The 25,244-nt window shown below is 39.1% G+C and overlaps 1 protein-coding gene across 1 annotated transcript in view; it reads right to left on the reverse strand.

Moving 5' to 3' along the window:
- The window catches only part of PSME4 (proteasome activator subunit 4), a 70,564-nt gene extending 46,751 nt beyond the window's left edge, over positions 1–23,813 (reverse strand). The window contains exons 1-11 of the mRNA XM_050893273.1: positions 23,759–23,813; positions 16,106–16,246; positions 15,427–15,543; positions 10,450–10,494; positions 9,176–9,325; positions 7,933–7,996; positions 4,511–4,585; positions 3,917–4,039; positions 3,329–3,421; positions 2,144–2,409; positions 356–542 (exon numbers count right to left, since the gene is read on the reverse strand). Of these exons, the coding sequence (XP_050749230.1) occupies positions 356–542; positions 2,144–2,409; positions 3,329–3,421; positions 3,917–4,039; positions 4,511–4,585; positions 7,933–7,996; positions 9,176–9,325; positions 10,450–10,494; positions 15,427–15,543; positions 16,106–16,146 (1,161 nt within the window). The 5' untranslated portion in view covers positions 16,147–16,246; positions 23,759–23,813. The remainder of the gene's footprint in view (positions 1–355; positions 543–2,143; positions 2,410–3,328; positions 3,422–3,916; positions 4,040–4,510; positions 4,586–7,932; positions 7,997–9,175; positions 9,326–10,449; positions 10,495–15,426; positions 15,544–16,105; positions 16,247–23,758) is intronic.
- Between the last annotated feature and the right edge of the window lie 1,431 nt (positions 23,814–25,244).

A 25,244-nucleotide genomic window follows, 5' to 3' on the forward strand; every position in this document is an offset into this window, starting at 1 on the left:
GAAAACCTAGTGATAAAGGTCTTCCTATTGATCTTAAAAGACTAGGAATATTTGCTAGGAGCTGTGGAACATCTATTTTATCTTGTTTTTTAGAGCTGCCGAAAAAGTCAGTACAATGCTTATCACAATCTGTAGTTAAAGATTCACTTCACATTGTCCGACAAGCCAAAAGCATTATCGTAAGTTAGAGGCTTGTAATATTAACTTTTTACAAATAAAATTGTGCAGGAACAAAATGAGGCAAACCACTTCTGGAAACATGAGTTACTTGCTTTCATATGAATATAAAAAAAGCTGTCAGAGTGAACTAGTTGGCTGACTATCTTCTAAAAAAAGGTAAGATTTATACACTCACCATACATTTGCTGAAGTCATTTGGATCCACCCCAGGCAATGCTCTCATCAGCAGAGGTAGCATGTGTGTTGGACCTTCAGGAAACCACTTCCCCCCAGATACCAGACTACGAGCTACTCCAATTACACAGCTTAAAGTAGCTGTGAGCTGATGAGGTTCTGTCAATGTCTCAAGTGCAGGATATGTTCTACAAAGTTTAAAAGCGGTCATATTAGGAACAATAACATTTATAAAGTCTTCAAAGAAAATAAAAGTGGATTGCACATGTTATTTTCTACAGAAAGGGTACAAAATTTCTGCAAGAAAAATTCAAGGTGATCAATGATTCCAAAATTTTTTTCTAATCTTTTTCCAATGGACCTAACATTGCTCTATTAGAAAATGTTCCTTTCATTTTATCAGTCCTATTCACAACAAATTCAGGATTAAATAATTTGCTAGCAGTTGCAGGATAGGAATTAATAACTGCATGGGCTCCTAGATTCAAAGCTATGATGATTTTCATGTTTGAACTTTAAGCTAACGCAAGCTGTGTACCTAAAAGCATAAGGTTCTTGTGGCAAGCATGAAAACTTGCTTTGACTGCCTCTAAGAAGATAAGGGATATATTATTTAATGTTACATTAAAGTCCATACCTTTTTTTATAAAAACCTGTTAAGTTACTGTGATTTTTAAACCTTTTTTTACACTAACTACTTTTTAGCAAACTGCGTAACACTTCCTACTGTTATCAACAGCCTACAGTTCAAACAAGAGTCATAGTGCTACCCCTGCCCTATGGCATTCAAAGCACAAAGGACCTACATCTACTCAACAAAATGAATTCAGAACTGCAGCCAAGGCAAACATAGCAGTGATAGTTTGAACTACTGAGCAGACATTCAGTCTGCTCTCAAAACAGAAAAAGTAGTCATAGCCAATACGGGCGTCCATTGCTGTCCTTCTTAGAACTGTTATGCTTGAAATGTTTTCATATAAGGGGAGATTTATCAAGTTTTTACAAACAGTTGAGTCAGTAAGGTATGGAACTCAGGAAGGGCTCTTCAAGACAAACTCATTTCTCTGCTGTTTTTACAATAAGAGTTGTTAAAGTACAAAAGACTGCATAGGAAGGGAACACAGATAGGGACTAGGGAGAAAGCTTTTCATTGGGGCAGGAACGAGTTACATTTTTCTTTTGGAATTTCAGGCACCAAGGCATTAGTAATAGTACAACCTAAGTATTTTACATGGGCACGTACTTTAGTGATTTGCTTATGAAGTCAGAAGCAATGACAGCAATTTTAAACAATCTGTAACCATAACATACTCTGACACAAAACAGACATATAAAAACTTACACTTATTACTACACAAACATGCAATACCATCATTTATATTTGGCCCAATTGAAAGCTAGTGAGAAGGCATACGGTGGCTCATGAATAAAGGGTATGAAGTTGCTTTTTCAACTGATCCACCCACTATCTGATACAAAATGCTAACAGAAATGCAAACCACCTGAGGACTACCCTATATTGCACAAGCTATGAACAGCTCCCAGAACTATTCCATTTGCCAGGTGTTTAAAAAAAACAAACAAGACAAAACAAAACAAATAAAAAACAGAGTCCTCCCTCACTCCCTGTCCTGACTGAGGTGATTGCTCAGGGGTGTGTATTAGCACCTCCTCTCACTGCAAGCATTCATTCACAGCAAGGAAATTGCTTATCATTTAATATGACTGCTTTGCACATTTATTTCTTGGTAAGGCAACACGGAATTTGTAATGTTTCTGCAGAACTTACTTCTCAAGTACAGGTGGAATTACTAATTCAGGACGCATCAGTGCAAGATTCTGCAGGGCTTGGGCAGCTTCCAGGCTTCCAGTTTTACTAAACATAGCCAGAAGAACAGGTTGAATAATGCATTCTACAAAGTCTGTAACATCCTGATCAGTAAGTTTATGACTATCAGGCACAGGAGTTAACCAAGTCATTTTCTTGTAGCGCTCACGATGCAGCCTTCTGACAACACCACTGGGTAACCTTTGAAGTAGTTTCATCAGTTTGTTCTGTTGAATACACAAGAAATGCTGTTCAATTACTTGGCAGTAGCAGAATCTGAGCTGCTAAGTGTGCAACAGACAATTATTAAGCCAATATCTTGAAATTACACAACTGCAATAAAAGAAAACTCAGAGGAGCTCTAAAGTACAACGTTCACAATTTGTCACTAAACTTCAGTTCCCAAAATATTAGCAATTATGCTGCTAGCACTATGCCTTATGATTTAAAAGATCACGAAAAATACATACAAAGGATATAGTCAAGAATCAAGATTACTTACCAGTAATTAGGACATCTTTGAGAGCAGTCTCTGCACATTCACATGTAAGCAAATATCCTATTCTAGAGCAAGTCAGATCCTTTGGCGCTGCTTTGACCAGCCTTGCTATTTTAATCTATACTTTCTACCTGCCATCACAGGGAGATTCTTACATTCTCTAGCAGAAGACTCCACTAGCTACACCATAAAAAAACTTATCTTCCTCAAACTAGATATGCATTAAAAATCTTTTTTGCTTTGGTTAATCAAAACTAGATTTTGCTAACTTGGAGACAGTAGGCCAGTAATACAAAAGCTACGTCACATAAGTAATACTGATGCCGTATATCACCCTCCTTTAAAGTGCTGACTTCTTTTTCCTAGATATATATGACTTAGATGTCTAGTTTTGGACTTCTAAACTGCACTTGGGTTAGCTGTTTGAAGAACACTCCCATTAGCTGTGGTCCTGACATCAGAATAAAAGTATGATTTGAATGACGGTACAATCACGTATCTTGAAAATTGAAGCCTCAAAATATTACACAACCAACAGACAATCTGGCCGTTGGAGCACATAGTGCATCTATCAACATGTTTGATTTGACAGGTTTGACCGTTGAAATTACATCCAAAGTTATTGTCTTGACATGCAAAACACTCACCAGCCAGCGCCCATTATTTGAAGGATGGTAAAAAGATGCAATGCTATTGAACAATCCAGACAAGTGCTTCTGCACTAGTTTACTTGGTCCACCCTGTAAAAAATAAAACACAGAATGTCATTACACGGAATAAGTTAAAACGAACAGGTAACACAGTCATACGAGGTACGAGTGAGCACTCTCACTTACCACTGCAATACCTCAAAGCATCAAATCACATCTGCAAATTCCCTCCCTTCCCCACCCTCAGCTCAGCGCTAAGTAGCAAGTTCTCGCCATCTGATCTGATGAGGTTCACCCTAAAAGAGTGATTCAATTGTTTAGCAGGTCCCAAGTATCTATCCACAGTGGCACCTGTAGCTGGCAGTTCATTTCCAGAACGCTACAGACAGCGGCCGTGAAACAAACCCTTCCATCCACGTTCCAAACTGACAGTGAAATAATGTACTTTAAAACAAACCTCGGGCAAAAGATAGCCTAAAAACACGCTTCTGCAGTGAGCTAAGCAGAACAAACATTAATTTTAAATACATACTTGCTTAAAGCTTTGCATTAGTTTTTGTTTCGCTTTATGAAAAACTTACTAACCATCATGGCTGTGATCCACATTACCGCATGTCCCACATCATAAGCATTTGTTAAGAATCTTGGAACAACAACTTGATTGCTTCCCACTGGAAGATTTAAACTCCTCAAAATTCTGGTAAAAATCTGAAAAAAAACCCCAAACATTGGCATAAATTAATTTTCTAATCTAAAGGTGTTTGGTGGTTTAGTGGTTTTTTTAAACAATAAAACTGCTATGAACATCTTCAAAAAAATCCGTAAGCTGAAAGATTCAAAGGTTGTATATACTATTTATCAAAAGAATATCATTAAGGGCCATTTCCACAAGAACATGGGATTAGTTATACAATCAGACAGTACTTGTATAGTATCATATATATTTGGTTTGGTTTTCAGTCCGGTGATAACAGTAACAACTTCCAATTCTGCCTGTGACAAAAGGATGGCTCAAATTTCGAAGTTTAACTTAGGTCTTCAAATTAATTCACCTAATTTGAAAAACTGGGCCACTGCAGTGTAAGACCCATACAGGGAATATGAATTATTCTTAGCATAGTAACACTGAAGACTTATCTCAAAGTAAACAAAATAATTTCATAAAATGAGAAATACTACCTTTGGTACATACGGATCCCAGTCTATGTACCCAATGTTGTCAGTGGCCAAGCGAGCAAAAAGATTTACTAGATGCTGAAAACAACCATAAAAGAAGGAAATATTCATTAGAATATATTTATAATAAAAGATGCACAAACCCCTCAATCTACTGTACAGATGCAAGACAAAAGCTACCCATGGCACTACAGCACTTGTAAAGGGAGATTTCACTCTATCAGAAGCCACCAATACCGTATTTGATAACGCATCTGAATTCCTACCTTCAGGCGCCCAACTCGTTACTCATCTGAGCACTTACAAAGCAGGTAATTGTGATCTAAGTTCTGGGAGAGGCAGCCTGTCAGAATATACACCCCTAGATCTTCACATTTTTTTAAAAATGTAAAGACGTACTAATGGTACTTTTAGAAGGTATACTCACACTCTCCCTTTCCCCATGCTTTGTAAATTAACATGAAAGGCAGAATGCATTCACTACCATTTTAATTCTCAACCATTTATTGTTAGAACAACTCTGAAGAACAGTAGATGAACAATAGACAAACTTATACTTGAGCTCTATGTTGTCAAAGACTTCAGCTTTTGCTAAGAAATATCTTTTCCCCTTTTGAGCAGCTTTGAGCTTTTTCCCCTTTCTGAACAGCTTCCAGAAACCAGAAGACTCCTGATAGTAGCTTACAGAAAGACACCCATACTAAGCTTCAGAGTCCTTCAAACGCTACCACCATTTTATCAACTGGGCGCAGCAGACTATTCATCTCTGCAGCGAAGGTTTGGAACAAACTCCAGGTGACAGTTAGAAGAGAGATTTTCCAGCAAACCCACAACACAGCTTAAGCAAAGCACAAAATCTCATAACAGAACAGGCTCTAGTCTGGCGATTTCATCGACTTCTCTAACAGAAACCTGCTACCTACTTTCATAGCCTTTGCATAGAGGACTATTTGGTTTGGTTACTGGAAAATGCCCTAAGGAATATTCTGAAGAATGCGACCCAACCAACAAACACGTTAGGAATTCTTACATGCAAGAATAAGAGAGACAGGCTCTGTAGAAGATAGGAGATTTGGGAAGAGAATAAACAGGTATCCAAAGACAAACCACTTTCTGGCAAGGGAAAGGGCCATGCGCTATCCACTCTGGCTGCCAATGCATCATCCTGGTTCTTGATAACTTCGATCAGAAAGTGACACGCCATGCACACATTCCACAGTAACTCTGAGCTGGAGCAGCTTAACAAGCGCTTACGATTGTCAATTCATCTCATGGTGCTTCCTCACATGAGAGCCCTCTGATGTGAGCTGAATGTGGATACTGGCCTAAAATAGCATCTATATATAGACATTGAAGCAAATTCAACCAACACATCTTGAAGGACTATTTAGCTTCTGCAGGATCCATCCTACTTAAAGTGCGCCTGCCTGTGCTGACGGCTGTCACATTTGTAAGCGTTGGTTTATACACATCTGTGGCTTACAAAGGTCACAGGCATTAGCTGTCAGATGGGATGGCAGTATGTGACCATCTATGAAGACTTAGACGCTCCATCACTAGAAGACAGTCTCATGAGTCCAAAAGGGAACTGAAAGATGTCCTCAGGAAAGAGAGTTACCAGGACTAAATGAAAAAGAAGATGAAGTCTCACTCTCATATCCTGATCGTGAGAAAGCACATAATCCACCAACACTCCTTTTATGAGCTTGTCCAAAGAGAGAAATACCTATCAGGTCTCCAAGAGCCTTGATGCTTCTATCAGTATCTAGCAGCTATGGTGAAGTCAAAAGGGCGGGCCTTAAATAATCCTGCCTAATTCAGAGACAGATATTCACACAACAGTCCACCTCTCAGTCTGACGGACATGATAGTTTTGGAAAACCCACGAATTCAATTCAGGACAGTCACATCTGACACAGCCTGAAGAAAAGTGTCACATTTTCTTAAATGACCTACCTTTTTTGTTTGATACTAGGAAATACCCACTGAAAAAAACCCCTACCATGCACAAAGGCAATCGATTCTATAGCTTCCCTTCAAACAGCAAGTCTAATTCCTGCCAAAGCAAGCTGAGAAAAAGCTTGCAGCGTACAGAGGCTTAAATTGGATTGCATGGTCAGAACCCATATCTCTAATTATCTGCATCCAAGCTTGATGAAATGAACAAGCCTGCCCTTAAGAAGTGGACAAGACAGCAAAGGAAACAAGAAATGAAAGCTTTGGGGAAAAACTAAATTCTTTGGGCCTTCCGAGCAAACTGTCAGAATACAGTGGAAGAGGGAAAAAAACATCAGAGATAACTTATGAAAGAGTGTTGATGATTATTTGTTAGACCGTTTGACAGAAACAAACCAAATCATGATATTAAAGTGCAGGCTGTCATCTTTCTGTCAGGAAGAGTAGACAGATTTGTGATTTTTTGGATAGCCATCAGAAAGATGCAAAAGCGTCTACAGACAATCTCAAATAAAACTTTGGCAATCACCCCTGTTCAAATCTGGACAATTGCTAACTGTTGGAACAAAGACTGCCTTCCTTGATCTGTGATGAAACATAACTCAAACCAGAAAGACCTACACACAAGCCTTTTTGCAAAGCAGCGGCCAGAAACGCAATGTGCTACAAAGGTAGCATTCAACGGTGTTTTGGAAATCAGCTTTCTCCAAAGACACTGAGAAGTCCTCCCCGTGTCTATAGGCAGGAGATTAGTAAAAGGAGCCAGATGGTCAATGAGCTTATGTTCATACTGAGTATGGAAAAAATCTGGTAATATGCCAAGTTTCACTGCAGTAATGCCAAGGCACAGGTCAGCTGACAACAGCAGCACCTAAGCTGCTGGTGGTGGTGTCTCAAGAATGAGATTTTATTTTATTTCCCAAGTTTGAATCTAGTCATACGAGACACACACAAAAAGCGGACAGGTACATGGTAGACTATTTTCCTTGAAAGATATAACCCAATGGTATTTTTGGCCACGGGGAGTACAGGTTCTTTACTGTATCTAAAATAAATACGACAACAACTCATTGCAGTCAAGGCAAAGCACTACTACTCAAAATTAGGGATCATGAAAGATGTGTTAAGATATAAAAGATGGGACTTTACAGAGTCATAATTTATAGAAATCACAATAGCACTTTGCATCATTGTAAGCACTAGCAGGCAGTCTGGAAAATGCCAGCATTCCCAAGGCTGGAAAGAAAAGCCTTTAAACAATGTTCACCCAGCATAAGTGCAGTCTCATTTATTCAGACAGTAATCGCTTGCTAACAATCATGAAATTATTGTCTCCACTTCCTTGTACTAGTTAAAGGAGAAGGAAAAAAAAATCCATTATGTCACTGTTTGACGTCAATGCCTTGCAAGCACATTGTAGGAATATTTAAATGGATTTCTTCTACTGTAGCTGAAAAGTAAATACTTACCCCTTCCCACTGGGGAAGATTTTGAACTGACACCCAAAGGCCTATAAATTCATCAAACCAAAGCCTGCAAGAGAACAGAACCAAAATAATTTTAATGTTGTGAAAGCCGCTCCCTCACTAGATATTTATCCCTCACTTTGCCAGGTGGTTGCAGGAACTCACCTGCCCCTCAACTCATTCAACAAGAACAGGGATCAACATGGACATGCTTGTATCACTTTGCCTCCCACAGCACCTCCCCTACCCCCAACTGTGATCCTGAGTTTCAGTCCTTGCTTCTTTTACCTCTCCTCCTCTTACTCTTTTCTGACCACCCCCCTTTCACACAAGTGTTTCACCAATTGTTTCCTCATCTACTTCAGCTTCGCCACTTCATTACATATTGCCATCCCAACACAGGTAAACCAGATGAAAATAAATCACACTTCATTTCCCTCTACCTTAAAATCTGAAATCTGTCCCTATTGACCGATGGTTACAAGTGTCATTAGCATTTACTCTGAATTCATCTGAAACCAAGGATGCAAACCCTCCATACCAGTCCCTTACTTAAATTCACCTTTATAAACTATATTCACTGCCTTCCTTGAAGTTTTCACTAACCCTACAGCACAAATATACTTTTAACCTAATCAGCCTAAGTAATCTCTACATGCACTAAACAACACTGGCTTATGTTTCGAAGTTCAATAGTTCTACCTTAAAGATGATTCAGATACTGTCCTGTCCTGCAAATGTTCCTCCTTTAATTCTCAAACTCACTTCCTATAGCAGTCTTCCGACCGTCTCACATTTCCACATTTTGACAGTGAATTGAAGGCCTCTACCTCTCACAATCCCATATTTGTAGTAACAGCTGTACTTCAACCTACATGAAGGACTCATCAGAAGCTACCCCAAATTAAATAGAAGGTAGGACTTAAAGCCGTGCCATGGTTCATGACTTTTACTTGTGAGACTAGTCCTTCAGAACTGAAGTGCATTAATTCAATTTAGTTTGCTTTGTTGTATACTGTGTGCTTTACTCTAGAGAAGGGAGAACTCATTAGAGAATAGGTACTAAGATTCCCCCAGGTTACTTCTACAAAAGAAGAATGCTGACAGAATTTCTGTCTTGAATGCCTTCCAAAAATGCCGTTAAAAGCCACCATTCATTTTGCTGGTTGACTTCAAGTCATCCTGTAAGATAACTGCTTGCATTTGCAACAGAATACTGTATCAACAGACATTCAATTATACTTACTTGAAACCTTTCTGGTGAAGTTCAGGAGGAAGGGTAGTAGGTAGAAATAGTTCAAAGTAGGTGATAGCCTTTTGCATGGTAACATCAAATGGACACATTAAAGGCCTCCATTCATCTAGCATCTCCGCAGTGGCATCTTCTGGAAAATACCTGAAAACAAGGAAACCACTGAACATATACAGACTTGGCTTTAAAGTTTGGGTCTTTTTTAAACATATTTAAAACTATCTCTTAATTTGTCATAAAATCTTAGTTTTACAGTAAGACCATGTACCCAGGGGCAATAGATAGGCAGTCCTCAACTCCATTTCACCTTCACAAAACACAAAGTTAAGATCAAGGACATCATGGTGCATCATTTTAAGACCACAAATATAAGGAGATTCTTGTCTTGTTGAACCAGAAAAGATTCTGTACAATGCAAAACCATTTCAGTGTGAAGGCTGGTCAAAGCCAAACAACTACTATTCACATTTGATGCAACAGAAAAAAAGATTAACTTTCATATTCATAACAGATACCAGAAAAATCAATATTGAAAACTAAGGGGTTTTATTTAGCTACAAAACCATATATATTTGGGACAAGTGTAAGGTTGTTTTATCTTTATGTTCCTTGTACTAACAGTATGTGTTTAGAACAGCATCTCCTATAGGAACGCTCAATGGAGTAACATCAATGTGGGAAACAACTGTTCCCATGAAAGCAGATGATAACTACAAATGGTCATATGAACAGTAAATAAAAGAGAACAAGTCTCTTCTCTGCATCTTTGCAGTATCTTAAGCTGCTAACAAAGTCAATTAGTGCAGAGAGCATGGCTGGTTCAGGCACACACATTCCCAGTGAACATAACAGCACAAAAGAGCAAAAGCAATGGTGGCCTTATCTAGTGATATCCTGGCTTAACTAACTATTAACAGATTTGCAACCAAGGCTGTTAAAAAGAAAAAAACCAACCAAACAAAAAACCCCCCCACCAACCTTACACTTTGTTTAAATATTATAACATTGAACATGCCTGTCATTTTGTTTTCATTTTAAGCAACCTATAAACCTGAGGTATTGATCATTCATAACACAGTAAAACAGAAGTCTCTACCCTCCACCCCAAACTTCTTAAATGAGTTGGGACATCAACAGCCAAGGAATGACTAGTAGGGTGGGGGGTTTGTTTTGTTTGTTTGTTTTTTTAAAACGCTCTTCTTCCTCTTCTTAAAGTAATATTAAAGATACAGGCTTAAAAAAAACCAAAACCAACAACAAACACTTACGGTCTGCAGCTCTTCACAAGTGTTTTCAGAACACTTTCTACAGAACTGAAACAAGAAACATTAGGGATAGTTTATTATCAAATTTCAATGACAGTATAAAATAAACAACCATTTGCTGATTTTTCCCTCAAGAGCTTAAGATAATGTTGATGCAATTAGATGTCTTCCGTGAACATGCAGTAGCTAATTGCCTTCTACACAGACCTAATTATAACGATTAAAATTGCTCTGCTAAACTCCTGGTTCTACTTTTCATACACTACTCTAGTATTTACTGCGTTTAAGTGAAGAGTGAAGAATTATTATCATTTCTTATAAGTAATATCCTGCATTTTATCCATGAGCAACCAGCAGAGCAAGGTAACTTCTTGGGGAAGTTGAAAACACAAACAGAAAAAATGAGTTTATGGACTTCATAAATATTTGTAAGATGAATAAAGGCAACAGACTTCAGAAAGTTGTTATTATTAGACTCCAAACACCATATCTGTCCTTTTCAATCTGGTTTTGTCTTTTGTCCAGTGGTTCTAAGAAAGAGAAGTGAACTATCTGCAAATCAATGGTTATTTCATTAGCTTCCCTCACAATTAACAGCTGATTTTAAAAGTGTTTTCATCCATACCAAGAAAACTTATTTGAGAAATCATTTTAACACCAATTGTCACAGGATGCCATCAAACCCCTTAAAAAAGACTAAACCTCAGAATAAACTTAAAGAATAAAAGGGAGGGGGAGGAGAGAGAGATCGATTAATGGAACCATAAAGGTAGTAAATTGTCATGTTCTTCAAATCTTCTGTTTATTACAACACGAGCTCAAGACTAAATTGCACTTTTACCAAAAAACTTGCCCTGAATGAAAAAAAAAAATGTTCTGGCAGAAGAACTTCTTACATCTTCTAGATATACTTTCTGTACTCTTAGTAGAAAAATTGCATCCTTTAGTTCGTCATCAAAAACCACCATACAGAAATGCTGTTTTGATCAGAAAAAGATGATGCAGATGTATCATCTTTAGAATTTTACCAAAGATCAGTTTAGGTCAATTAATTTTGAGACACACAAATACTGAGCATGCACACACTCTCTCTCTAGTCCTACACAAAATAAACTGATCCCATACAAGCCATGAGAAATATAAAATGGATAAACCACTATTTCCCTTCAACACTTCAACATTCAATGCAAGCCAGCAAAAGCCCACCCAGCCCTCATAACACTACTTCAGTTCAAGCAGCGCTCTAGAAAACGCAAAATTCTGTACATTTTATGCAACAGTGACAAAGTAAATCCATGACCTCTCCCAGAACGAAAATTTTGAGCTGACTGACAGCTTCTAAAATTTGAAGAGGAATGGCCAACCATTCATTAAACACAAATAAGATCAGACTCTGCAAGAAGTTCATAAAGATTCTGGGTTAAAGGGAATACTGCTCTTGAAAGAGTTAGGAAATAGATAACAGTTGTTCCAAGAGTAGATAAATAAAGCATGAACCAGCAATGTTCCTTAAAAGCATTAAAGATGAACATGAAAAAATATTTGTGTGACAAAACAAGCAAAAAAGCTATCCCCATACTATCACACGCCACTGAAGTAAACTATTGCTAAGGAGAACCTGAAGGACAGCAGAATTTTAAGAAACACTGATGCCAGAGATCAACAAGTCTTTCAAATTCACAAGTTTTCAGTCAGATCTCAGCATTTGTTAGTGGAAGAGAGCAAAGGAGAAAGATTGGAAGGGATGTCCCCTCCTGTCTTCTGATCCCAAATTTAGAATGGAAGCTAGAAAGAAAAAAACAACAGCAGACAATTTTGTACATAAGGAAACTTTCATCTAAGACACAGTTAAACTACAGACCAACTACAAAAGACATTTTGTAAGATTCCCGTCTGATGACTACTAGTTAGAAAAGGACAGGACAATATAGCTGGGGAGAACAAGAGACTGCTGGTTACTGTTTTCATTATCACTTTGAACCAACTCTCTCAAACTTTTGGTTCCACTTTTGGTTAGACTTTCTGCATACCTGTTACTGCAGAATTGCTCAAAAACATCTACAGTTATTGCACTCACAAATTTCTGTAGGTTACTCTACCAATAAATCTAGCCATGGATTACTAAAGCACAACAGCAAACAACTACGTATGTAAACCACATCAGGTTTACTGTAGTTTGTACTCCTGTCCTTGCTCAGGTATTTAATGCTGACTATTTGGATAATGTATTAAAACCTTTGTAATGGAGAGATAATGAAGCCACTTACACTGGAAGGTATCTCCTATTAATTAGTGAAACAACAGCGTATTTAATGAGATAAAGGAAAATTTCTCATCCCATTTAGTTTTCTTTGCTTCTAGTTCCTCCTTATTACCTGAAGTATTATTAGCTTATTATTATTATTACGTCTTGCCACATGGATATATTAAAAAACACCCAACAATACTATTAACCCCTATCACTAGTCATTATTTTGGCACTACATGATTGTCATCTTCTTTTGGAAAGGACATGACCATATTAATTTGTCAATCTGGGGTTTTTCCCCTGCATTTTCGAAGAGAAACATGTTTCAGTTCAAACAATTACCATATAAACTGACACTGTTGACTCGTACATTATCAAAAAGCAGTAAAAGCACAATTCTCAATTTTTCAGGACAGATTCAGGTCTGAAGTGAAATTCTAGCCCTGCAGTGGACACTCCATTACAAGAGCTTAAATTAAGACAATGAAAAGAGCAACCAGCTATAGTTTCACAAATTATTTTACTGAATTTCTAACTATGGTGAGCCAAATATCAATCTCCCATTGGATTAGTACAACTAAATATTTCTTCCTAAAAAAACCCCAAACAAAGCAAAAAACACTGCAATTCCACTTATGCCAGTTGTCTGAATTTATATATATACCAAAACTCCTGACATGGTTTTCACTGCAAAAATTCACAGTAAACTCCTCCGATACAGAAACTTTCTTTCACACTTCACAGCTACAAGGTTGTTGCTGGGTGTATTTTCCAGAACCTATTACCTCACTGCTAAAGCACTTTCCATGATTTCATCGTTTTTAATAGTAAGGTACACTTACTCGGTAACATGCACTCCTACACCAATACTGATTTTGTCCATATTCAGACACAGCAGTTATTCAAATGTAAAATTCACCTTTCATTTGACCCTTGAAATATATACGCTGGTTAAATTAGTTAGCATATAGCCACTTTATCAGCCACTTCACACACACTATCTTGTTCCCCAATTAGAAAGGTTTACATACAGTGCGACATTCTCATAAACAGTGGTGTAATGTTAACTTTGGTTTTCCAATACAATTATTTATGCAGAAAATTACACCTGTGTGACAAGTGTTACAATCTAACAGATCATGCAGAAGATTACACATCGGCCAGAGCTGAACAAAACAAAAAGTCATTCTTACCACCTATGTAATACATTAAGCACAAATGTTTTAGGTGAAGACAAGCCTGGTCGATATGAACTGAATATAAAAAAAAAAAAAAAAAAATAAAAATTAAAACAGTAGTTAAATTAACAGCTATAAATCAAATCAACTCAACTTTTAAAAATATCTCGACTTCCACCAAAAAGACACCCCTCAAAATTGATGTTAAAAAAAAAAAGAAAAAACACTGTATGAGAACAAATCGCACTGCATATTAAGATGGAGTGTCTGATATCTCATACAGTTAATAGAAGCTAAACGTTTCAGACAGACCATCACAACTGATATCCTCCTCTCAGCTTAACCTCCTTTTCCCTCTTGGAAAAGTCTCCTCCCCACTATGCTAGTTTCTCACACATTAATGAAAAGTGACTAGTCAACATCCCCACAGAACAAAGTACGCAGATTCAGTAGGTGCTGGCATATGCATAAAATAAACCAACTAAAAAAGGCTCTGCTCTTTCGGATTTTCACTGGCAAGTAATACCTACAATTAGCAAAATAATGCAATTTAGCAAAATAGTACAACTAGCAAAATTATTTTTCCAGCTATGCAGCCACGAGAGAAATTCAGCAGGAAATGCTCCTTAACAAGTTACAAGGCTATATATATTTTCTGTTCATGTCACTTATCAGCAATAGGATCTTCCACTCAGTAGAAGGAATCAGTGGTAGTACTTCAATACCCCTGGACAGGAAACTTTTTTTTTTTTAAGCCAATTAAGTATTTTCACCTGCATTTCTTTACATGAAGTTTCAATTAAAAAAAAAGTTACCTATGTAATGCATTTTGTAGTCTGTAATTTATAGAGCAGGACCTTCTCTAATTGGAATTATGAGAAAAATTATAATTTTGGAAATTTGACAGATGGGGAGGGATTGGCAGCGTAAAGAAAGCAAAGAAAAGAACTTTTCATTTTTAAAATCGGTAGAACATTTCTAAAATTCTTAACTGGGAAAAAAATTGATTTGTCCGTTTCATATCATCACTTTGAAAATATATATATATACACACACACGCATGTACTTCCTATAAAGGGCACGTCACTTTTCCTTGTATGCCTGCTGATCTACACCTAGATTACAGATACTGGGAATGCTTACAGAACATATATTTAAGAACAGTACCATTTCTATTTTCCCAAACCCTTATTGTGTTATACAACTGAACAGCAGACATTTGATCTGAATATCGTTAAAAATTTAACATTAAATCTGTTAAACTGTGGGTTATCATCCTAAAATAAGTTGATGAAGACCGCTGTTGTAGCGTATTTAGAAGTGAACCCAATCACATTCATAAAGAGAGGAACATCATAACAAGCACAATTAATTGGCAGAAGGATATACATGATTTAGCACAGTCTTGCATGCAATTACTGAAATATACTTCATTAAAAGATAAGCAAAATATTTACTGTGTATCAAATTCCAGATATTAAAAGCAAATTTCAAAGTACTTTCAAGCATTACAGGTACTTATAGCCTATCAAATGTTTTAAAATGCAAACTTACTTGGGAAACCAATTTAATCCAAGATGTTCTGTTTTGGAGTATAATATCCTTTCCAACATGTCATAAAGTGGTCTCCATGGTAACTCTAAATCATCCCTGGAAAGCAGTTCTTTTTTCCTAACAGAAAAAAAAAACCCCAAAAAAACAATGAGCACTTTAGGATTAAACATTTACATCGACACGCTGCACATCAGAATACCCCAGATCACTGCTCTGAATCATGCTTATCGTCAGCATTTGGCACAAACTGCAGGAAGGTCAGGCAAGAAAAAAAGCTAGCCACTTGCAGCATTTCTGCACGAACAGAAGCTGTCAAGGTCTTCCGGAAAAGTCTGACTAAGTGAAATAAACATCATCACGTTGTGAGACAGCCTTCATCTTCTGCCTATTTGAGATTCAACCTTAACACTTGGCTCTCTGAGATGTTTTCTTTTCCTAATAGGGAGAAAAAACCTGACATTCGTTCACTTTCAATACCACTCCTAAAGCTTTGAAAGGGGCAAGGTGTTCGCAGAATGAGAACTCTTGTTAACCAACATCATCTGCACAGGGGAGATTAAGTGAAGTAACCTGTAATAGAACATACTATTACATTAAAGTATATAACAACATTAAGCAAGCGAAGCGATCAACTACTTAGAAACAAAAGTTTCAGTAGTCAGCAGAAATCTGTACTTACTTTAACAGGTTTATCAACAGGCGTGCAAATCCTTGCATCATGCTGATCTCCAGTTTTGGAATTGTTACCAACTCATACAACAATTTGATAAAAAGCACATGATCTTCTCTGCTAAATTTTCTCCCATATAATCGGATGTATCTACAAACAAAACACAAGATGAGTCAGCAATATTTTTAAACATTTCCATTTTATCTAAGACCTGAGCCAGACTCCATCTGACTTGCTGTTTGATGAAAAAAACCTAAAGCCTGGTTCACAAGTCCAACAAAGAAGAACCTGAAGATATATAGCAAAGGAAGATTGACAACTGAAACTAACTACAGAAAGAAAAAGAATGACCGAATAAAGTTTACAGTCTCCCAAGATTCTACAAATACCATAACTTCATGCTTACACCAGATACCACAAAAACAAGGATCACATTCTTTCACCTCAGCTCAAAACGTACTAGCCATTAAATTTAGTATTTCCGCATCCCCATGTATTTATTTCTCCTAAAAAACCCAAAAACCACAACAACTGTCACAAGCAGCCTTATTATACTCTATCCTTTTCAGCTGGGGCACTTTAAGAAGGAGACAGGACACAATCCAGAAGCTAATTAAAAAAAAAAAACAAAACAACCAAACCACCACCAAACAAACCACCAAGTTCCAAGTAAAGTCCAAATCTGATCGCTTCCAGTAAGGCTGAACAAATGATTCAGCCACTTAGCTTTGCTCGTGGTGTGTCCCACTGCTACCCCTTATACCTACTGTTTTAAGAAAGTGTAGATCCATTAGGACTAACTCTGGAAGAAGTGCTTGCTATTTTCAAGTTTAGATTGAATAAAGGAATACATTTAAAGTCTTAGAAGACAATCTGCACCAGCAAAACCTATATAAGGTTCTAGTGCAGCATTTTACATGTCACACAACTATAAATTACTGCTCACCTGGGAAGCACACTTCCCTTTTTATTACTGCTCCAACTATTCTTAAAGATTCATAAGAAACCTTACTAATACGCCGCCCTCTAAGTTGCAGTTAGACAAAGCATACAGATATGAAACTCCTATAAAACAATTTTTGAGAAGCCTATTCGTTGTTTTTGTAGAGGTTTTGTAGTAGAGGTTGGATCAATTTGTTGCTAAATATACACCAGCGGAACATCAAGGTTTGTTCTGGTAATGTGAAGAATGCCAGATCTCACACTGCTTATTTGGTATGCCGGGCAGCACACATTGCAGAATCTTACGCTGGAACCACCACGTGAAAAGATTAGGAAGGAAACATCTCTGAAGGACTCCTACTTGAAAGTAATAGAGGCTACGTAATTTTAAAGGGGCAAACATTAGCAATTACTGATCTAACAACGAAAACAAACTGTCTTCATTTCTGAATTTGGTTTCTGAAATTGACTCCTGTGACATTGAGGAGTTTATCTGTTTTAGTTTCAAATGCTTCATTCTCCTCTGTAAACTTTTATTCCTCGCAGAACTGCCAGTGGGAGAACTGACTGCTTGAGAACTAAAATTCAGATCCCTTAATAAAACACACGTACATGAAGCACACTTCACACAGTGACACAAGAGCACACGGGAATTAGACTCAACTGCTTGAGTACTTTTTTTTCCCTACTTCCCCACATCCCTGTTGCTCAATTTAAAAGAAAATTATCTCTGACCTTTCAGGATCACCCACAGCTAGTAATCTTACCAAAAGGAGTTAGTTTCCTTGAATATACATATACCAAGACCCCTTGCTCTTTCCTCACAAGCTTTTTCCCAACCTTCTTCCTCCAGTTTCCTTCGAAGACACAGTGGAGCAGCTGCAGGGCTCTGGCAAACCGATAATCACCAGTTTTCAGAAAAAAAGAAAAAAACCAACCAACAACTCTACAGCACTTCTTTCCCCTTCCCTTTTCCTATTGATTTCAAGGGGGGATTTTTACATTTGATGGGCAGTAGTTTCACTAATGCTCATTTCAATGTTTTACTTATTTCAAATACAGAAGGAAGGAAACAAAATACAGGGTAACCCACTCTTCTACCACAGGAACCTAAATTATCTGGATTGGCCAGAAACACTATCTACCTATAGAATTACACCATCAACAGTTGAACACCTACACTTTTCACATGCATAAAATGGACATGCAAAAACAATCCTCAGAAAAAAAATGGGTGACACTTGATTTTGTGAGGGCTAACAGAAGTATATAACTTAATCATACTTATTTTACTTGCAATATTTTACCTTCTAAAAGCATACATTGCTCATACACTGTATGGGAAGAATCCAATGTGAAAGTCTGGAAGCTTTTTCAAGATAAATGGGGTAATAATCAGGACAACACAAAAATTTCCTAAACAGACATAAGAGCTATTCCCAGGCTCTCAAAGGAAAAGCACATGCCTTGAAAACAGTCTGCTAGACTTAACAGGCAAGTCAGAGGCATTTTATATGACCATGAGAGAGATGACCAGCCATACAGTCCTATCACTCCCACTTACTCATTTCCCTTAGTCTTCACTTGCTGTTTAATAAAAGACAGTGTTTGATGCAATGACCAAACTTTAAAGGAGTTTGCCTACAAGAGTGTTTGTACTTTTCATGACAGTACACATCTGGGAAGGAAAACACCAGTCACACAGCAACACCAAGGGCTCATTTCACTGTGGAACGGAGGGTTCTGAAATGAAGTTTAACCTCTAATAACTTCCATTTCATTATCCTTCAGTCATATGCACTTGCATGTACTTCTCCACTCTTATAATACTAGGTATAAAGCAACAAAGGATACTGGTTTCATTTCTTCATGTATGATTAAAAAAAAGAATCTGCAGAAGCCAGAAAAATAAGTTTTAACTGCAAAGAAACACTACGCAAGAGATCTGATTATCTGTCAGTGTTGCTATATATAACCAAAAATAAAATGTTTGGCTGGTTACCTTTCTTGACATTTGCTAACAGCAGTTCTAGTATACAAAATGCTGTTTAATTAAGAAAAAGAAGAAGGAATAAAGTACACAGAAACGTACCGAACACAAAGATGTCACTATGCCCAAGAAGCAGAACTAGATGCCAAATCGCTGCCATATTTACAGCTTCTTTATGTAAGTGGGGGAGGCAGATTTTAAAACTATCAATTATTTGTCTTAATCCAGCTGTGCATTAAGACAATGACAGAAAATAATTGCTTCTAGAAAGGGGCTAATCACCTGTTCCTCAAGATTAAATGAGCAAAATCTAACAGAAGGGAACTGCAATATTTTCAGAATATCTCCTCACAAAGGATGAAATATCACCATTACTAAATAAAAGAACACAGGCAGAACTTCATGAATCCTGAAGGATTCCTAGGGGCTAATCACACAGATGCATGTTCATCATATAAATGGTGGCTCTTCAGGATAAAAAAAAAAAATTATTAATGGGGTTATTGGGGGGAAAAAAATAATTCTAGAACTAAATTGCTGCAAAACAAAAAAAAAGACTTCTTATACGAAGGCAGGTAATACTACATTGAGATGATTCTTGAAATCTTAATTCCACTGCCCTTTTGATTCCTCCTTTAAGAAACTCATCAAACATTTTATGAGCTCTCAACCTCTACCAGTCAACTGCAAAAAGAATAAATAAATTGTCCTTGATTGTGCTGGTCCACCGGGTTCTGATTTGGAGTTCAGCTACGTGGAGAGAAAAAAACCAGCAAAACCCACCCACCCACCCACCAAAACATGATTAGGAAGTGAAAATTCTGTTTGCAGCTCCATCCTTTCTATACAGAGTACAGGGTCTCTGGAGATTACAAAAAAACCCCACATTAGAACCAAAAAGCCAATTTCCTATTCTAAAAGTATTAGGTATCCAATCTCTCACTCCACAATTACAATAGACCTATTTTTAGGAAACGTACTATCATATCAAGTGGACATCCTAAATTGCCCTAGAAAGTTGGCTGCTCTGCTGCAGTTAAAAATTGCCTTCGCTTATAAAGCTGAATAGAGCACTCTCCTAAATTCCTAGCTATCTATTTTCATTTTCTAACACACAGGACAGGATTATGATTGGTCTAAAACTCAGTTTTTGACAAATGATACGAAAAACAATTAATCATGCTCCACAAGACTATTTAAATCACATGTACATGCACACATCCCTTATGCATCCAAAAGGAAAGCTTACATCTGATAAAGGTGAGCAGGAAATAGATGTAAAATAAGATTTATACGCAATAGTGATTAAAATACTTCAACAAAGTCCCACTGAGATGTTTTCATCCTCACTGTAACTTTGTGTCCTGTCATGTTAATTCAAAACAGTTGAGCTGCATTTTTTCCACACCTTACAGCAAGACAGTTAAACGTCATTTTGTGATAAGCCTATACCTGACAAGCACATAAAATAACACTGTCAGGAACAGAAACTGTGTCCCTCAGCTCCAAAAACTCTACCCTTGCCTACTGAAGTAGAAAGCACAGAAAGACATTTGTGTGTTTTCCAGGCTGCAGAGTCAACTACATGTACAGTAACTATCAAATGTTCATCTTATACTAGTATGTTCGTTTACAGGCAATGTTCTTAAAAAAAATATATATATTAAAAAAAAAAAATCTATACACAAAGTTTCTATGTAAAACATGAAAGAGGGTAAAATTGAAACAGCAGCCTATTTTTGACCTAGAGACCATAAGAGAGTATGATGCAAGTCCATTTAAGCAAATGATTTTGATGCAACCTGCTTTCCCCACCCCCCCCCACTGTAGCAAGTTATACAACTGAGATTCCGTCTTCTGCTTTCACAACCGGATTAGTGTTTTATAAGATACAGATTTTACTAGCCAAAGTTGGAGGAATCTCGGGGTAATGATTACAGATTTAAATGCCAATCTTTGAGGCAAGCAGTTTTACTTGCATAAGAAGTCCCACTAAGTCGTAAGTTACTTAAGTAACTGCACTATTTCTGTCTTCACAGGAAAGTTCTCTTACCACACTCCGCACATGTATCCCAACCAAAGAACCAGTTCGCATCACTGAAAATTACGCAGAAAAGAATTATGCAGATCAGCTTACAGACATTATATCTGATAAAATCCAATTTTGCTCTTTTTTTCCCCTACTCAGTTCATGACATCAGACAGCTGAAACAGCTTCTCTTAGGACACCTATGTGCAAGTCATGTTTTCAGCTGTTGGGAGTTTAAGAAATACAAGATCTCAGGTTCAGCTGTCATTGTGAAATAGTACTGATACTCAAATTTTTAATTAAAAAAAAAAAGATTTGAGTGTCACTTTCACTCTTCATACTCTACAGGGTTTACACAGGTTGTATAAAGTTGTGAGTACCCGAGGAGGTGCAACTATACACGTATACAATCTGCATGCAATTTTTTGTTTTACTCATTTAAAAGTATGTACACATTACACTGTTTGTATTAACATTTGTGCCTGTACAAGAAATAAAGACATGTCAGCCACGGTTCTGAATTATCAATTATTTCACAGAATATTGTGAGAATACTGGCTTCTATAATTCAGACATTTGCAACACAGCTAAGCAGCGATCGTACCATTATGAAGATTCTGGGCATTTTTTTTTCATCTAACAAATGTGCTATTTATTATAGCTGGCCACCAGGCAAAAACGTAGTAAGTTGATTTGGAGATGAATCACCCACTATCAACAGATAGCAGAACTTTGATTTTATTGCCATTATCCTGTAATTTGACTTAAGTATGACATCAGAACACCATATGGTTGGAAGTGTTTCGTCTAGGCCTAAACTTTTATTAACGTATTTCATCCTGCAGGAGTACTTTGTGAAGTTAAACTAAGAAGCAAAACATCTCTCACGTTAAGTGCACTAGCTTATTTTTAAACCAAGCCCACTGTTTCCTTCCCTGCCTACATCCAAACATATTCAGAGTCTTACTGCATATAATATGCCACAAAGAAATCTCGGGACTAACAGGCACCAGACAAGTTGCAAACACACACAATAAATTCAAACTTCAAAGAGTAGGTGGAAAACCGCAAATTAGAGCCTCCTGACCTTTCTGTGATTCATAAAGTAGCATAGCAGCAGTTCTCAATAGGCTAAATTCACTGCCCTGAAGCATGAACTGGTAACAGTAATTGCAATTTACAGAGTGAGTAATAGGGCGATTCTAATACAACCCTGCACATTTTCAAAGGACTTATGGGCCACATTTAGTCTATTTAGCTAATGCTGATCTTTCTCGTAGTAAGAACTGCTACAGTTTATTTCAACTCAATGAGTACATGAAGTTCTACCACAGGTACAAAGGCAACAGGTACCACTGAAACCAGCATGAGCTAGCAGATGGCTGGGAGGGGACGGGAAGGGAAACAGTATTGAACTGGTTCCAAGCAGGTTCAAACTGTCACATCACCCAAACACGTGAGTCATTCTGCAACCATCAATGTAATTCTATCTAAGAATGCCTCTTGGCAAATACAGAGACACATTTCAATACATATGTATCAAACAGATTCGACTGCCAAATAGATATTAAATTCCCAATTAATACAACAAAAATTACTTATATAAGGAGGAAAATTGCACGTGAAGATCTCAAAAATTGTACAAAACACACATATTTCATCATTTGTGGCACACAGGAAACACCATTTATGAAGGCACACAGAGCATTCGGCAAAAAACCACGATAAACATCCACAGAAATACAGTTTACTGATTGAAGCTACAGGAGTCACTGTCATATGATGCCATTTTCAGTGCCAGAGTGTCCAAAAGAAAAAAGGGTTAACTACGCTTTGTAAACTTCACTAACAGAAACCTATGTTCTACTCGATGCTATCTATGAAACCACCGTGTTTTTATCTGTATTAAAAACACCTTGCCAGCACACACAGCAGAGCCAACATCAGCATAAACTACACCGTGCCACAGTACAGGCAAGATATCAAGGGCACCAACGATGTTTACACAGCATTAAGCCAGAATTTAATCCTGCTAGCACTGACCTAACAAATAGCCTGTCTTGAGAAAGACTTCATGTTCCCACAGCAGAAGTTACACGGAGACGGTATCTTGCACAACTGGCTTAAAAAGGCAAGAGGTGAAACAGGTGGCCAAGTATGCATTAAAAACAAAACAAAACAAACCAACCAACAAGCGCTTGATTCGTAACATTTGGAAAGTTTCAGAGACGACAGGCGAGCTGTTGGAAGCGAAGCCACCTTTGTCCCCATTTCCTACGTCGGAGTACTCGCGGGCCTTGTGTAAGACGCGGGCTGACGCCTAGCTACCGCCCGGGCTCCGCTGGCGGAGGTCGGGCCCTCGGCGCCGGCCCGCAGCCCTGCCTTGGCAGCGCCGCCCGACCCTCAGCCGAGCGGGGAGGCGGGCACGGGGAGGCCGGCACCCGCTCGGCTCTGACTAAGCGGCGCAGGGAGGAACCGTTATGAAGCGAGCCTGCCTTCCGCCGCGCTCCCAAACAGCCCCACCGGCCCGGGGGCGGCCCCGCGGGGAAGGGACAAGCCCGGCGCCCCGGCTTCGCACTCTCTGAGCCCGCAGGCCACGCTCCGAGCCGCCTTAACCCCGGGCGCGACACCGCCGCCCCGTCCCGCCCCGTCCCTTCCCCAACGGCCCCGGGGAAGGAGGAAGACCGTTTCGGGCACTCACGTCGAGAGCTTCCTGGTCCAGAAGAGCCCCCCGGGCCACAGCTCCTGGAGCTGCACGGCCCGGGCCAGGTTGTCTTTGATCTGGGCGAGGAAGCGGGCGGCCTCGGCCTCCAGGCGCTCCCCGTAGGGCAGCAGCTTGTTGTAGACGATCTCTTTCTGCGGCGGCGGCGGCGCCATGGCCGGCGCGGCGCTGCGCTGACTTCGCGCCCCGCCGCCGCCCCAGCTGCGCGCCCGGCCCCCGGCGCTCACCCAGCGGCGCGCCGTGACGACACACCGGGGAACGGCCGGGGAGCGAACCACCGCCCCGCCCCGCTCACTTCCGGCGCGGCGGCGGAAGGCGGGGGCTGAGGGAAGGGGAGCGCGCAGCGGCAGCCTCCCGCCCCACCCGGGTGTACCGGGTACCCCACCCGGGTGTACCGGGTACCCCCCCCCTCCCCGCGACACCCCCGTTTCCACACGAACGAGGCGTTTTCCCAAGGAGAAAGCCCGCGGGGCCGGGCTGAGGGGAAGCGGGCGCGGGACTCGCTCTCCGTGCCCCCTAGTTCCGCGGACGGGATGCTGGGGTAGCCCCTGGGAGAGCCGGGGGGGGGGGAAGAGAGGGCGGGCGCAGCCATGAGGCCGTCCGTTTAGGCAGCTAGGTGAGGAAAGGGATGTGGGGGAAAGGCCGTAACTCCTCCTCGAGTTCAGAGTTCGCTTTCTGTGGCTTATTCAAAAGCCCTTTTCGTAAAGCTGCCGCCACCCGCACACGTAGTTCAGAATAAAAACGTTCGCCTTCCAGCTGTTCTCAAGAGCAGAACTTCGGAAGAGAATCGAACGTTGGTCTTCGCCCAAAGAATTTACCGTCCTGTGAAGCGGGGATGGACTTCACGATGGAGATCATTAGCCATGGAGTTTGATAGCAGATTGTGTGGCTGTCTAAGAGGCTTATTTGAAATAATAACGCTAGTCAGTAAAGCGGGGCTCAGTGGTGCCTGGTCCTGCCATTGGCCTGTGGGTGCAGGATAAAGCTTGCGATGGATATGTGATAACAGCGCTCGTAGTACTGATAGCTGTTATCTCCAGCTGTCTCCTAAATATAATTGTTAATTGAATTTCCCCTCAAGAATTACATCGTGACCACACAACAGCTGCACACTGATTAGATTTAAAGCTACTGACAAGGGCAAATCCTGTTTTCTGATCTTTATGCTCGGACTAGCTCTGCTTAAAATTTAAAAAAAAAAGCGCTAATTAAATGCTGAAACACATTACAAAGAGGAGAAATGCCACAGAAAACCCAAGTACGATAAGCAAAGGCCGTAATGCTCAGATATTGTCATCGCATTTTCCTGAAGAATGCATTTCTACCATCTTGTTATATGCTTTTTGTATCAGGTATGATTTTTATTTCCAGTCCACTGCAACAGGAAACGATCCTGTGTGTTATATTCACCTACACCTGCATGAGCAGAGTCACACTACTTGGGTTTACAGTCACCAAAAAAAAA

The sequence above is a fragment of the Gymnogyps californianus genome, chromosome 3 (genome assembly GCF_018139145.2).
Source record: "Gymnogyps californianus isolate 813 chromosome 3, ASM1813914v2, whole genome shotgun sequence".
Classification (NCBI taxonomy): domain Eukaryota; kingdom Metazoa; phylum Chordata; class Aves; order Accipitriformes; family Cathartidae; genus Gymnogyps; species Gymnogyps californianus.